The 14494-nt window shown below is 40.5% G+C and overlaps 1 protein-coding gene across 1 annotated transcript in view; it reads right to left on the bottom strand.

The window, feature by feature from the left end:
- TRPC5 (transient receptor potential cation channel subfamily C member 5) overlaps positions 1–14494 on the bottom strand; it is a 225440-nt gene that overhangs the window by 190144 nt on the left and 20802 nt on the right. Inside the window, exon 2 of the mRNA XM_057538148.1 lies at positions 7445–7966. Coding sequence (XP_057394131.1) covers positions 7445–7966 — 522 coding nt within the window. The remainder of the gene's footprint in view (positions 1–7444; positions 7967–14494) is intronic.

Here is a 14494-nt window from a genome sequence, read left to right on the forward strand (position 1 = left end):
AACCAAGCCTTGTTTTTGTCATATGCAAATTAGCCAACCCTAAGTTGTTAATATTGATAGAAATAATTGGTTGGCAATTGACACAGGTCATGCACTTAAAAGCCCAGTTAGAGGAAGATGGATTAACTAAGTTGGCAGTCCACTGATTGGATACCTCTGATTGGAATCCTGCGTCTCCCCTCCGGTCCTTTATCCAAACTTTTCTGGATCTTCCTGAGAACAACACCAAAGTCAATTCTTGTATGGCATGGAGGGATAGAGAGGGGGATAGGCTCACCATTCTAAGACAAATTTAAGGTATGAAAACTAAGGGAGATAGGCTGGTAGATTGCAATGAATTAGGAAGCATCTAATTCTTCATCCCTGTGTGCTTTGGCTAAATGTGTGGGAAGTTGTAACTACATAAGTTGCATTCTTTTTTTATTATTTTTTAGTTGCATTCTTATGTATGATGATTACTGCTAGTTATTAGATTATAATTGAATATAGTCCTTATTAGCTATTGGTCCATACCATTTTATTGTAACGTGTTTTAACAAATTTTAACTAATAAACTTTCATTCACAAATCAAAGAACTTGTGGTCATCTTAAATTACCTGGTGGTGAATTTGGAGGCTACCAAACCAGCATAAAAGAACCCCTCTCAACAGAAGGTGGAATATACTCAGAGAAAGTATTATACCAGGAATCTGAAGTTCTTCTGGCTTTGTCAGATAGATAGTCCTAACACATCTCTGAAATATAGTTCTTTCCTGTTTGTCAAATGATAGTTATAACTTTTTTGCCGACCTTCAATGGTAATAAGGAACACACAAAATGATATAGTTTTCAAAGACTTTGGTTGATATATCTGACAATGGGAAAGAATACATGAAATCAGAACTTTTTAGGAATAGCTGAAAAATGTCTATATGAAAATACCTGGAAGTCTATGTGACATGTAAAGATTATCCAGTAGTTCTATACCTGTTTTCTAAGAGATTAGAGCTTCCTTATTTTACTCAATGTCAAACTTATAGTTGGAATCAGTTTTTGTTTCATTCTTTTGAGCTTTATTTTCTCCACCAAGTTAAATTCTTCTTGGGAGTCTACTCAGTTCTTCTAGGAATAGTAATGAGGAAAAAACAACAATGAAAAAGCCACCTTTCAAGAAATAGTGAATTATATTCCATTTAAGGCTAAGATTTTGTTCCTGAGGAAGTTATGAAACTCTGCACATTATTAACCCACTATTATCCAACTAGATTTATTTTTTACATCAAAGCTGACTATTGTGTTCTTGTACTGACAGCCATATCTTAATAGACTAGTGGTATTTAGCCATTTCATCTAGGGTATACGTCTTATTTTTTTCAAGGACCCTACCCCTCATTTAAAACTTGTTTTTCTTCTGACTATGTAATCCTTAGCTCACAAACCAACCAACCAACCAACCAACCAAAAAACCCTAAAAATAAAGAAAAAATAACCTTTAGTTCCTGACGTTATTTGGGAGCTATTTGTATTGACAGATACAACTATCCATCGGTCTCAAGTGTCACATCTCTTCAGGGTAATAAAGAGTCTTTGAAGGTGATCTCCATTTATACCTCTGAAGAATGAAACTGCATTTTAGCAAGGTAAGGAAAACCACTGAACTCTTTACCCCTTGTCACAATTTCATCTTAAAGACCCTAGTAAAATGCTGAAAGCATCTCAAGAGGTATTTTTTAGTTTAACACAAGTATTCATGTAAAGCAGACTAGGGAGTCACAGGTAGGAAACACAACTTCAGTGTTTCAGATTCCTTTAATCAAAGATGCCATTAACAAAATCTGTTGTTGAAAACACATAAATACACATGCCTCTAGATGATAACAAATTCTGGCAATACTGATCATTTTTAAATAGTTTTATTCTTACTTAAACTTGGGGAAACATTGGCTTTTCTTAAAACCATTATCTTCTAAATTTTTAATATTGGCAACTCCTAGCTTCCAGTTTTGGAAAATCAGTTGTGTTGCAGCTCATTTTATAGAGAAAAATATTTTGTTTTTTTGTTTTTTTGAATAAAGCTTTGTAGCTCAAGGTTTAAGAGACATAGAGACATATTGTCTGTTTGCAACTTTTGATGTGAGCGGGCTTATCTTTGGGTACTTTCACCTGATGAAGGAGTCTCTAATGTTCCTCCCTTATAATACCTCCACCTGTTGAGAAAATTTCGATTTGTACTGGGAATTTCTGCCCTGTTGGAATCACAGCAAGCTTTGAAAGAAGACTGAACAGGGTGTCAGTAGGCATGACACTAGAAAGTGGAGAGGTGGTGTATCTGCTTTTTCCTGCTCTGAGTATAGACACTGAGAAGAAAGACCCCCATGGTCCAACTGGAATCAAGCATGTAATCAAGTATGAAAAAGAAGACAAAATTTCTGTTTTAGCTTAGTTGTCCCATTCCCATCTACAGGTTGTTTCTCCTTTGAATAATTCTGGTCCTGGGAGATAATTCTTGTCTAGCCTTCTTAAGGGCCTGAAGGTCATCTAGAAAAGGTCATCTAGACACCTTTAAGAAAGTGTCTCCAATTTTTTAGGGGCTCATAACATGCAACCCTCAAATTGATTGTGTTCCACCAGACCCTGGAGTGTGACTCACTTAAGATGTGAATATATTTTTCTTCTTGATGAGTAAGCACACATAAAGTATATGCCTTCAAGGAATCTGAGGAATTTTATCTAACATAGCAAAGCTGAGTTCATTTGCTATAGATATAATAGAAGGATAAAGTTAGTTTTCATTTGTTTATTTGTGTCCATCACATTCTACAAAAGGAGTTTGTATGATGAGAACTGATGATCAAGTGTATTATACAATGATTGTGACCTTTTTTATGCTTGTGGCCTTAAGCACTGTGTGTATGTTTCACTTTTTTAATGGCTAGATTATGGATATTTATTGAAAAAACTTATCAGTCTGCTTCCTTAGATCAAGAGCTCTGAGAATGAAGTGCTCAGAGATACCTGAATTATTAGAACCTCAGTAACTCACAGGACTCTGCTTCTTATCCAAACACACTAAACTTGAAATGAAAAAAACACCCCTAAAATAAGGACATTGCTGATTTGTTCAAGGTGAGAGTATTCAGTCTTAAACTTGACATGTGGATTTGAATAGAGAAAATTAGAGACTATACTCAATTGAGACAATGGAATCACAGATTTTAAAAATCTATAATTCACAGGTTGGGAAGGATTACAGAGTTCTTTAGCGGAAATGAAGTTACAATTCAGAAGAGAAACTAAACTAAAATTTATCTGTGGTCATTGTTAAGATAACTTGTCTAGGTCCATCCACCTCACTACAAATAACTCAATTTCTTTTCTTTTTATGGCTGAGTAATATTCCATTGTATATATGTACCACATCTTCTTTATCCATTCATCTGTCGATGGACACTTAGGTTGCTTCCATATCCTGGCTATTGTAAATAGAGCTAATGAACATTGTGGTACATGACTCTTTTTGAATTATGGTTTTCTCAGGGTATATGCCCAATAGTGGGATTGCTGGGTCGTATGGTAGTTCTATTTTTAGTTTCTTAAGGAACCTCCATACTGTTCCTAGAGACTGTCATACAGAGTGAAGTAAGTCAGAAAGAGAAAAATAAATACCGTATGCTAACACATATATATGGAATCTTAAAAAAAAATGGTTCTGAAGAACCTACGGGCAGGACAGGAATAAAGATGCAGACATAGAGAATGGACTTGAGGACACGGGGAGGGGGAAGGGTAAGCTGGGACGAAGTTAGAGTGGCATGGACTTATATATACTACCAAATGTAAAACAGGTAGCTAGTGGGAAGCAGCCGCATAGCACAGGGAGATCAGCTCGGTGCTTTGTGACCACCTAGAGGGTTGGGTTAAGGAGGGTGGGAGGGAGATGCAAGAGGGAGGAGATTTGGAGATATAGGTATATGTATAGCTGATTCACTTTGTTATAAAGCAGAAACTAACACACCATTGTAAAGCAATTATACTCCAATAAAGATGTTAAAAAAAATAATAAAGTATATTAATAATTACCACCACCAACAAAAACAAAAAACAACAACAACAAAAAGAGATAACTTGTCTTAGGAAATGTGGAGCTAAATATATAAATTCTAAAAGAATTCTGAAGTCTCTGGCCATGGGACTAAACTTTGGGCCATATTTGAGTTTATGTGACTCTATGAGGGTATGTTATTTTTCATGAAATCATTGACATTGAAGTTGACAGTCACTCATTATCCTTGCTGCATTTGCTGCAAACCTGGAGTTGAAGTTTGATGTGGTCTGACTGAAACAGTTCAGTCTATCAAATTCCAAAGTTCTCATTGATTTGATTCACAGTGATGTGTGACTACCACCAGACCTAAAATTGTTGATCTCTGCATAAATACAGTGCTTTTTGGATTACCTTTGTATTACCGCTGAATATCCATAATTTTAATAGCTAAAAGATGCTACTTTGCCAGTGTTATGGATTGAAAATAATGTGGTCTGCAAAATATGAAACTCTAATTGTATGGGCTCTAATTTTAAAAATGGTTAAAATGGTAAATTTTGTGTTATGTATAGTTTACCACAATAAAACAAATGATCCTTTCCACTTTAATGTACACAGCAAATAGACTCTGAGACCAACTTTGGAATCTCTGATGTTTAATTGAGAGAGCAAAAGGAAATATAAACCTTTGCCACATTCAGGTTGGTCTAATGATAGATAAGAAATATATCATATGAAAGTATAGAAACATGGAGATATTCTGTAATAACAGTAATAAGAGAAATTATGAAATAAGGGACATGGAGGACAAAGTTTTAGAAAAGTAAAAGGGCTAAAACAGGAGGGAAAAAATGATGAGAAGCTTAATGAGGGCTGGAGGGCAGTGAATGTCGAACCCAAGGATGACTCCATGGTCATATGCTAAGCAGATCCCCAGGAGAGTGAGGAAGTCATCACAATGGTTTCCAAATGGAGCGGAAACTGAAACTGGCAAATGATGATTATAGGAGCAGAAGGGATCAAGTGATAAAGTAACTGGGAGATGATCTACCAATACAAAATTGATGAAATATTGTAATAAAACTGTTTGAAAATAAATACTTTGTCAGTTTTCAGGGGAATGAGGGCCTACAATTATGGAGTTTATCTGCTATCTAGTGAGGTAAGGAATGCAAACTTCAGTTATATTCTGCAATATCCGTTTTTAACACTTCTATTCCCATTAACCATTTTGTCATCTGGAAGCAATTCGTATTCTAAACATACTTGTGATTTTTTTTCTTACAGTATTATAACAATTTATGTAAAGTGAAAACCACACTGAAACCATAATGTACATCATTAATGGAAATATACACATATATAAAACTGAAGAAAAGTCAATTAGACCTTATAGCAGACAACTTAACACAACTGCTACTACATATCAACAGTAGGGTGGCAAGAGAGAGGAAGGGATAAGGGAGGGAATGGCCATTGCTGTATCTATTACCTACAATTTTAGTACACAGAAGCAGATCATATACCCTGGGTCCCCCGTGTGTAACAATAAAAATGAATAATAATAGCAGGTAATATTTATTGAATGCCTAATATATGTTGAATCTTGTGCTATGCATGAGCATATTACCTGTTTTGTTTAAACTTTATATTTCTCTAGGGAGGTAAGTACTCCTATTATCCCTATCTTTCGGAAGAGAAAAGTGAGGTTGAGTAACTTCAGGCTTAATGAAATTACTTAAAGCAAGTAGTTGCAAAAACAGGATAAGGAGACTCAGGGGTGGGTCTATCCATTTACTATCTCCCCCATGGAGCCGTTAAATCTCCATGTTGCTCTTCTGTCATATTTTATCCCCTTCGAGGTTGCCCCAGTACTCATTTCTGCCTCATTTCAGAGGGATAGTATTTTTTTTCTTGTCTGAGAGAAAGGGACCAGGTGAGCACACATGTGATTTGCCTCAGAGCCTGGACCCATGAAGGGATGGTGCTGCTCGTTGCCCTTCAGACAGCAAGCACTTCTCGGTTCAACCCATTTGAATCTGACTCCAGGTAGCATTGAAAGAGAGCATTGGAAATCGACATTAAAGTACATTTATTTTCAAAATAGTTCTATGAAATGGAGGAACTATTGTCATCTCCATTTTATGAGAAGACTAATGTCCTGAAATTTGAGGGACTTTCTTCAGGTCGTACAGCTGAAGGCTATTCCATCCTCAGTTGCTCTGGCTCCAAAGTCCCTGCTCTTTCTACCATGCTTCCTCCTTAAAGAGCTAAATGAGGCCTGCTAGAAGGCTCCCCCAAATTGTTTGATAAGATGGCATAGAACAGGGCTTCCCTGGTGGCGCAGTGGTTGAGAATCTGCCTGCCAATGCAGGGGACACGGGTTCGAGCCCTGGTCTGGGAGGATCCCACATGCCGCGGAGCAACTAGGCCCGTGAGCCACAACTACTGAGCCTACGCGTCTGGAGCTTGTGCTCCACAACAAGAGAGGCCGCGACAGAGGCCCGCGCACCGCGATGAAGAGTGGCCCCCGCTTGCCGCAACTAGAGAAAGCCCTCGCACAGAAACGAAGACCCAACACAGCCAAAAATAAATTAAAAAAAAAAAAAGGGCTACAGGAAGTCAGTCTCCTGTCGAGTGAGACCTGCCTGCTTCTTTATTAAAAAAAAAAAAAAAAAAAAAAAAAAAAGATGGCATAGAACAGCACTGGCTAGATTGTAACCGTGGCCAAGCTGGAAAGCAAAGCCTCTCCTGCTGTGATCTGCTTGACCTGACCTCCCTCAAAGAGGTGAACCCTAACAGATTGGAAGTCACACCATCGCAGATGGCGCTCAGCCTTCTGCAGAACCACACACCCTCTGTGTGACTCCATCTTTCAAATGTATGTCTCAGCTTTCTTGCTGAGGGGCTACCAAGGACTTAGTTCTGTCAACAACTACCAACATCCAGACAGCAAGCCCTTTGTGATCACTATTGCCATGGCCCCAATATATAGGGTAGGATCCTTTTTATGTGTTCTCAGAAGTTCTTCCTCAGAGCCCTTATGTTAGTTTGTAATTATATATTCACTAATGTGATCATTTACTTACTGTCCACCACTAGCTTGTAAGCTCCGTGAAGGCAGGGTTGTACTTGTTTTCTGTATCCCAAACCCCTAAAACAGTGCTAAATAAGCATTCGTTCAATGAATGAGTGCTTTCCCATCATAGAATCAGATTTTTCGCTACTTCTCTGGCCATAAAGAAAATACGCAGAGGTTGTATGTGCCTTAGATAAATATGGGCCTCACTGTTTTTGAAGCCTGTCTAACCATTTGTTTGGTGGAGAGCTAAGTGGTAGGAAAATGCTGACTCTTGGTCCCCTGCTCTGGACTCTGGAGGGATTAAGCTTCCCCCAAAGCAGAGAAGAGCTCAGCTTACCTCTTTCTGATGGTATTTGATGGCCACCTTCAGCTTGGCTAGGTCATGGTACTTTTGAGGGTCAAGCTCTTCACTGTGGTCATCTCGATGGTTGAGGATGATCTCCAGTTCCCGGGAGCTCCGAGCCTGGTCCAGCAGGTCTTTGGCAAAGAGCTTGCACTGCTGGGAGAGCTCCTCATACTCAGCCTTGAACTCATTCTCCATCTTGCTGAGCTCCTTGAGCTCCCAGCCCAGGCGGAAGGCAGTTAGGATGGGGTCCTCGCTTGATAAGGCGATGAGTGAGGGGCTTGCCAGCGCTTTATAGATGTTCAACCGGGAGCGGGAGTGGCGCAGGCTGTCTACCTCTGAACTGGACACACACTCCACACAGTTGCAGCGGATCTGGTGGGGCCGGGGGATAGTGACCCGTTTTTGGACGAGCAATTTGATGATTTCGTAGTTGTTGGTGTGGGCAGCAAGCATGATGGGAGTAATGTCCGGTGTGAACTCAGAGAACTGGGTGTCCATCATCAGAGTGGGGACCTAAGTACAAGAAAATGAAAAAAACATAAAAGGGCAGGATTAAGGCTTGGAGCATAGAGCCCATCAAATGTTAATGATTCAGGAACTGGGGTCACCAGTTTTTTGGTCAATTCTTCTCCTTATCAGAATAGCTAGTTGTGAAATGCTTACTTTACACCAGGCATACAGCACTTTACATATATTTACTCATTTAATCCCCACAACAACCTCGTGAGGTAAATATTCTCCCCAAATGAAGAAGCTGAAGCACACAGAGTTTAAAGAACATGCCTAAGGTTACTCAGCTTTAGGTGCAGAGCCAAGATTCAAGCTCAGACAATATGACTCTGGAGTTTGGCCCTTAAATTATGCCAATTCTGTCTGAGGCAAAATGAGGGGTGGTACAGAGAAGTAAAGGGCATTTTTCCTGGAATCTGGTTGGGTATATCAGACTTCTATAGATTGGTAAGTAGGAGTATGTGTTCAGTTCCAAATGAGCAGTAGAGACTGAAGAAATATTTGTTTGAAAGGCTAAAGACAACCAGTAATCTTAAAGCCCATGCCACTAAATCAAGCCCTGGGGGCTGAAGAGAAGATATCCCCAAATTGTGACATTGTAACTTCAGGGGACCAAAGACCAAAGCCAGACAGTGTTCCTCCAACTTCCTGTAGATCCCAGCAAGGTAGAGAGAATCTGTTATTGTCAGGAAGAATTACTCTGTAAATGAGGACCTCCAGGCTTGAGGTTACCAATAGCAAAAAGACCTCTGATAAAATTGGTATGTTCAAGTTTCTATTTCTAAACTTTGTTCCAAGATAAATATTATGCAAATAAAGACTGGCTCACTTTCAGCTGTGGAGTTTGAACTCTGTAACAAATACACAAATAAACAATTGACTCTTGACACTCAAAAAAAAAATTGGTATGTCCATGATGTGATGCTTGGTGTAAATAGCAGCTATAGGTGAAAGGTATGGGGTTCTTTGGGTGTTCAGGAGCATACACTTCTGGGTGAGTGTGCAGACTCTGATCAATGAATTAAAAAAAAATCTTTTGACTTTAAAATGTGTCTTTTGGGACATGCTACACCCAACAGAAGAATCTCAGTGTGCTAGAATCTGGAGCTAGACAATGAGGAGAACTGGAATAGTCCGAAGAGTGTTCATGGAGGGGTGGAGCTGAGGATTCAAAGCATGGATAAAATTCCAGGAGATTGTGAAATATTGATCTTAATACATTTTTTTAAAAAGCTCTAAATACTCAGTTTAACTGGAGAGAACAGAACGTGGATGATGGAGATTCTCATGGAATAGACAAATACTGTTTTAATCGCTAGTTTCTTTTTACTCTTAAAAAAATTATTTTGGAAGCCCACAGTTGCTGGCGAATTGACAGAAGGATGAGCTACGGTTTTCATCATCTTTGCCTCCTTCCCAACTTGGATGAGGGATTCCCAAGCAGGGAAGTGGCCAGAAAACAGGGAGTGGGAAAAAGGTGGAGGAGAAGAAAGTGGAGAAGTTTGCAAGAAATCTGTTTCCTTCACGGGGTGGTTACATCAGCCTCTGAATAGTTGAGAGTTCGCTACACACTGGTCATCAATTGCTTGGGTGGAGCAGCGAGTAAACATTGTTAAACATTTAGAGGGAGAGGCTACAAACAAGCAGCAGGAAGTGAGCAACTGGCTCATAAAGTAAATCGGACACAGGAAAGAATCATCTCAGAAATTAACATAAACCTGCAGGCTAAGGAAGAAGTAGGTCTGAGTGGGCCTGGTAATGAACATAAACACAACAACCGGCATAAAGCCTAGAGGTGGGAGAGATGGCAAGTGAGCAATGTATCATAGTCTGCCTGGGAAGAAAGGAGCTCAGATCCAGAATCTGCCCCTCCTCGGTGGGCAGGGGCATTTCTTAATCTCTGTCATGATCTAGAGGAGGAGGTGGGGGGTGGAGGGAAGATGGCTTATGGCACAGGATTCCCCTGGGTTACACTGGAGGTACATGTCTGCTGCCTACCATGATGCTCTTCCTGTCCACTCTCTCTACCCACTTCCTTGCTCTTTCTTTTCCTACTCTTTCTTTCTTCCCCTCTATGTCAATGCTGACAGCCCTGTCCAAGACACACAGTGGTACTGGTGAATAATGCTCAGCCCCGTTTGTGTCATGGAGCTGAAAGGTTGCTGTCTATGCCTAGAGTATGACATGCTTTCCAGAGCCATCTGATTCTGTTGTCTTTGACTTGGTGCTCAACAAGGAGCCTCTGATTCTCCATTTGTCTTTCTGGATACATGACACCAGAGAGTAAATCTTTTCAAAAGAAACTGGTCGGCAGTGACCAACCGTGTCCTCCTACCAAGACCACCTTTTCTCCTCCAGTCAGCCTTACCATTCACAGATTGCCACACCCACCTCATTCACTGCTCTCTGTATGTATATCCTTGTGGCATATCCTGTGTGGATCCCCACTTCACTGCCACTGAAGGGCCACTGTAAGCCCTGACTTCTTCCGTAGATCTCCCCTTAACTTGATCCCACCCCTTACTGACCACCCAGATGTTGTGGGCACTAGGTTATATCCAAGATGTCACTCTTCTGATGCAGGCTTATATTAGTTTCTAATTATTTCGTATATGTATTTCTTGCTTCTTCAATCAGGCTGTGAGCTCTGTGAAGGCAGAGTTGTCTTAGTCCGCTCTTGTTTTCCCCATAGCATCTAGCACAGTGCTAGACACACAGCAGGCACTCAGCTAAAAGGAATTGGTTCTTATTCTCAAATTAAGACGCTGGCTCTTGTTTAGAAGCCTGGATCCACACAACTGGAGTCCGTGTGAGCTAGTGTCCTTGGGTCTTTCCTTTCCATGTCTAGCTGAGAAGGTAGACATTCTAAGACGCTCAGGAAGGTTAGCAAGTGGTCTCTATAGGGAATACCTTGAGGTCACAAAAACCCAGGACAGTCCCTGCTTGTCATGTCCACAATGCTATTGCTCCAAGATGGAGACTCTGACGCAAAGACTACATATTTCTACTCCTCTTCCCGCCTCTGCTTCTTCCCCTCATCCTGCTGTTCCTCCCTTCCTAGACTGTGCCGGGACCATGGGCCATCATCAGGACAGCCACGGTAAAGAAAGAGTCTATAATTAGGGTCAGAGCTTTCTGGTAATAGTCAGGACTTTGTAATATGGTCTACAACAGGGGCCAAACAGATAACAGGTAACAGAAGTAAAAGCTAAATGTGGGTACATATGCATAATTTGGATGAGTAAATGGTAGGAGTTGGTGAGCTGCGGAGCACATACCCTCTCAAAGGGGGCATCTGCTGCTCAGCTCCTTGCTGCAATCAAATTGCTGTTATATGCATGAATGAGGACCCAGTGTTGTAATTTTTCAAGAAAAGTCAGAAATATGGATTTGGAGGTAGAATTTCCTAAAGTCTTCAATGTTGGCTCAAAAAAGTTAAAGATAGTGTGCATGCCAAACAAAGTACATATATGAGGCAATTGAGGCTTGAGTGAGCCACTGTGTGACCTTTGAACTAGCACAGAAGTTGCTAGGAGGAATGGGAGAAGAAGCTGGACATTTAGGCAGGGGCCAGATAATAAAAGGCCTCATATGCCGTGAGAAGGAACTTAATGTGATCTGTTGGCCATAGGGAGCCACTGAAGAATTTTAATCAGGAGAGTAGTGTGGTTGAACAAGTGTTTTACAAAGATCAGTTTGGCCAATGTGTGGGGAGTTGGCAGTGGTATATGTGCTGATAAATGTTTAACAAGCAGCTTTCCATTAAACAAGACAAAACAAAAACAAAAACCTTGATTTGTAGTGTTTGCCAATTTCTGTGGTGTAAATACTCCCACTGTGGCCAATTGCAAGCTACCAATATGACATCCTGGAACACAGAGTTGGGAAGAGATGCACACAGCCAGTTCTCACCAGCTGGTGTAAGCCAGCTCCAGCACACCACTGGATGAGTTTCAGAAAGATAAAACTACTTAAAAGATGTCAATAGTCCAGGTGAAAAGATGGCAAGATCTTAAACTAGACAATGATTCTAGAGATAGAAAGGAACAGATTTAAGACATTCATTGGATGTGTCAGGTAGTACTGCAGGGAGAAGAAATCAAGGATGTCAGGTTTCTGCATTGCATGCCTGATTGAATGGTGGTGTCACCGTTGGAGATAGTGAATACAGGAGGAAGAGCAGGTTTAGGGTTTAAAGGAAGTTCAATTTTAGACATGTTGAGTTTGAAGTACCTATTGGGACAGTAGCAGGAAATTGTATAACTCTAGCATGAATGTTGAAGGAAAAAGGTCAGGGCTGAAAATGTATCAATAGATGTGACAGTCTTCAGCCTATAACAGTAGGTTGAAACCAAGAGAGTGTACGGGGTCAGCCTCTGCCCACCTTGGCTCCCGCACGGCCTACCCCAAGGACTCAGCCCTGCCCCAGTTTCCAGAGCAACCAAGACTTGAGGTAGGAAGTACCCAAATGACCAGCCTCAGCCTCCTCCATTCCAAATTCCAATCTTTAAGGCTCTGCATTAGGGTACTTTCCCCTTTTGAATAGTTTCTGAATTCCAGCTTCTTCCCTACCTGTGCCCTAGTTCGTAAAACAAGATTTCTCCCTGGATCCCTAGTCTTGAGTTTCTGTTCACACAACTGGCTTAACAGTCCAGGTCTATTATATTTTCTAGATTATCCAAGCCTTTGATTATCTTTGAGTTGTTTTACAACTCTGCAAATTGTAATGAAAATATTTCTTGCCTGGCAAAATGCGATTGACTTGTGCATCTATATGCAAATTTCTTTGCATCTATTTGTGAATTTCTTTCAGCATTCCTGATGGCCTATATCAGGGGTTAGCAAACTTTTTCAGTAAAATGCTGGATGGTAAATATGTTAGGCTTTGTGGACCTTACAACGCTGCCACTGTAGCAAGAAAGCAGTCAAAGGCAATATGAAAAGGAATGGGTGTGGCTGTACTCCATAAAATTTATTCACAAAAACAGGTGACAGGCTGGATTTGGTTTGCAGGTCATAGTTTGCAGACTTCTGGCCTCCTGGTTTCCTCACTAATTAATTAATGAGTGAAATAAAATCTTAGACATGTGTCCACTTGTGTTAACTTTAAATTTGCATGAGGATCAGGATTTAACTTTTTTTATTTTTAAATTATCCTTCAACAGCCATTTTGTGTTCAGATCGAGGACAGGTGGAAAACTGAATTTTATTCTTTTCTTATCAAGTTTTGCCTTCGCTTTGAACTCCAAAATTATACTGAACGATCTTGAGCTTCCCATTAAAAATCATGTTTTTTTAAAAGGTAAAAAAGGGTGGGGGTAGGGGGAGAAAAGGGAAGGAAATCAACACACCAAGAAATTAGATTTGGTTCATATTATCTACAACTGTACTTCTAAACAAACCTGGTACATGAACCGACTTGATTGAATTTTTAAATTTGCAATGATGTGGGCTTAGGGCATGGCCACTAAAGAAGTTACATTGCCTGCCTCTTCCTGGGGCTTTGCATTCAGGCCCTAATGAGTTTGCTCCTGGATCTGCCCTAGGTCTCCCTGTTGAAAAGCTGACATTATATGCTAGGATCCTTCTGGATTAATGAACATGAGACAGAGTCACTCGGCTCAGAGCTCATCGCATAAAACACCTGCAGTACAGTGAACACTGAGCGAAAGCCCGCTTCTTCATATTTTCAGCTAAATTCCACTGCCAGAGGACACAACAGAGGAACAGATGATGCTCTACTTCCACTCCCAGGACTGGCTAGGGCTTTTGCAAGGTTACTGTTCTCAAGGGGCCCGAATGATACATTCATTTCCATTAACCTCATCACTGCACACAATCTGCTAATTGGAATTCTCCTGAACCCTATTGTTACCAGCTTTAGGCAGGCGCACTTGCTGGAGTTTATCACAGGCTTCTGAAATTAAACCCCCCATTTGTAATTAATGGGCAGACCCTTATCAGGAGCCACCTCATTCATACCCACAATGCTGTCTGGTCATAGGCTGAACCTCTCCGAGTGGTACTTCCTCACACAGCTAGCCTGATAGCATCATGTTGGAAATGAATCTCCCATCTTGTGCCAAGATTTAGTGAAATTGCAATACCTCTTTTCCACCTACTGGGTGTCCTCTTCCCCACCCTAACATGCCAGATAAAAATCAATGTTCAATCTTTTTCAGCAGTCCAAGGGACTGTTGGAAATGAATTTCATTTCTCTGTATTACTCAGAAATGAAGAACACTAGCATCTAATCACGTCACATGACCAGCTGCCCACTCTGCTGTACCTACAAGGTCAGTTAGCTAGTAGTGGTGACGCATGAGATACTTTGGAGCAGCCATTGGTGTCAGATGGGAAATAATTTGTTTCCCAGACTATGGTAAAAAGAGAACCATTATAATCAGAATTCCCTGGATCATCTCAGCTGATTTCAAGGTCAAAGTGTATATAATTTAGATTGGAAGACTAAAATGGACAAAACTTATTTGCGGGCAATGTCACAGAATGTACCTGATGTTTTAAAAAAGT

Source organism: Balaenoptera acutorostrata, chromosome X (assembly GCF_949987535.1).
Source record: "Balaenoptera acutorostrata chromosome X, mBalAcu1.1, whole genome shotgun sequence".
Classification (NCBI taxonomy): Eukaryota; Metazoa; Chordata; class Mammalia; order Artiodactyla; family Balaenopteridae; genus Balaenoptera; species Balaenoptera acutorostrata.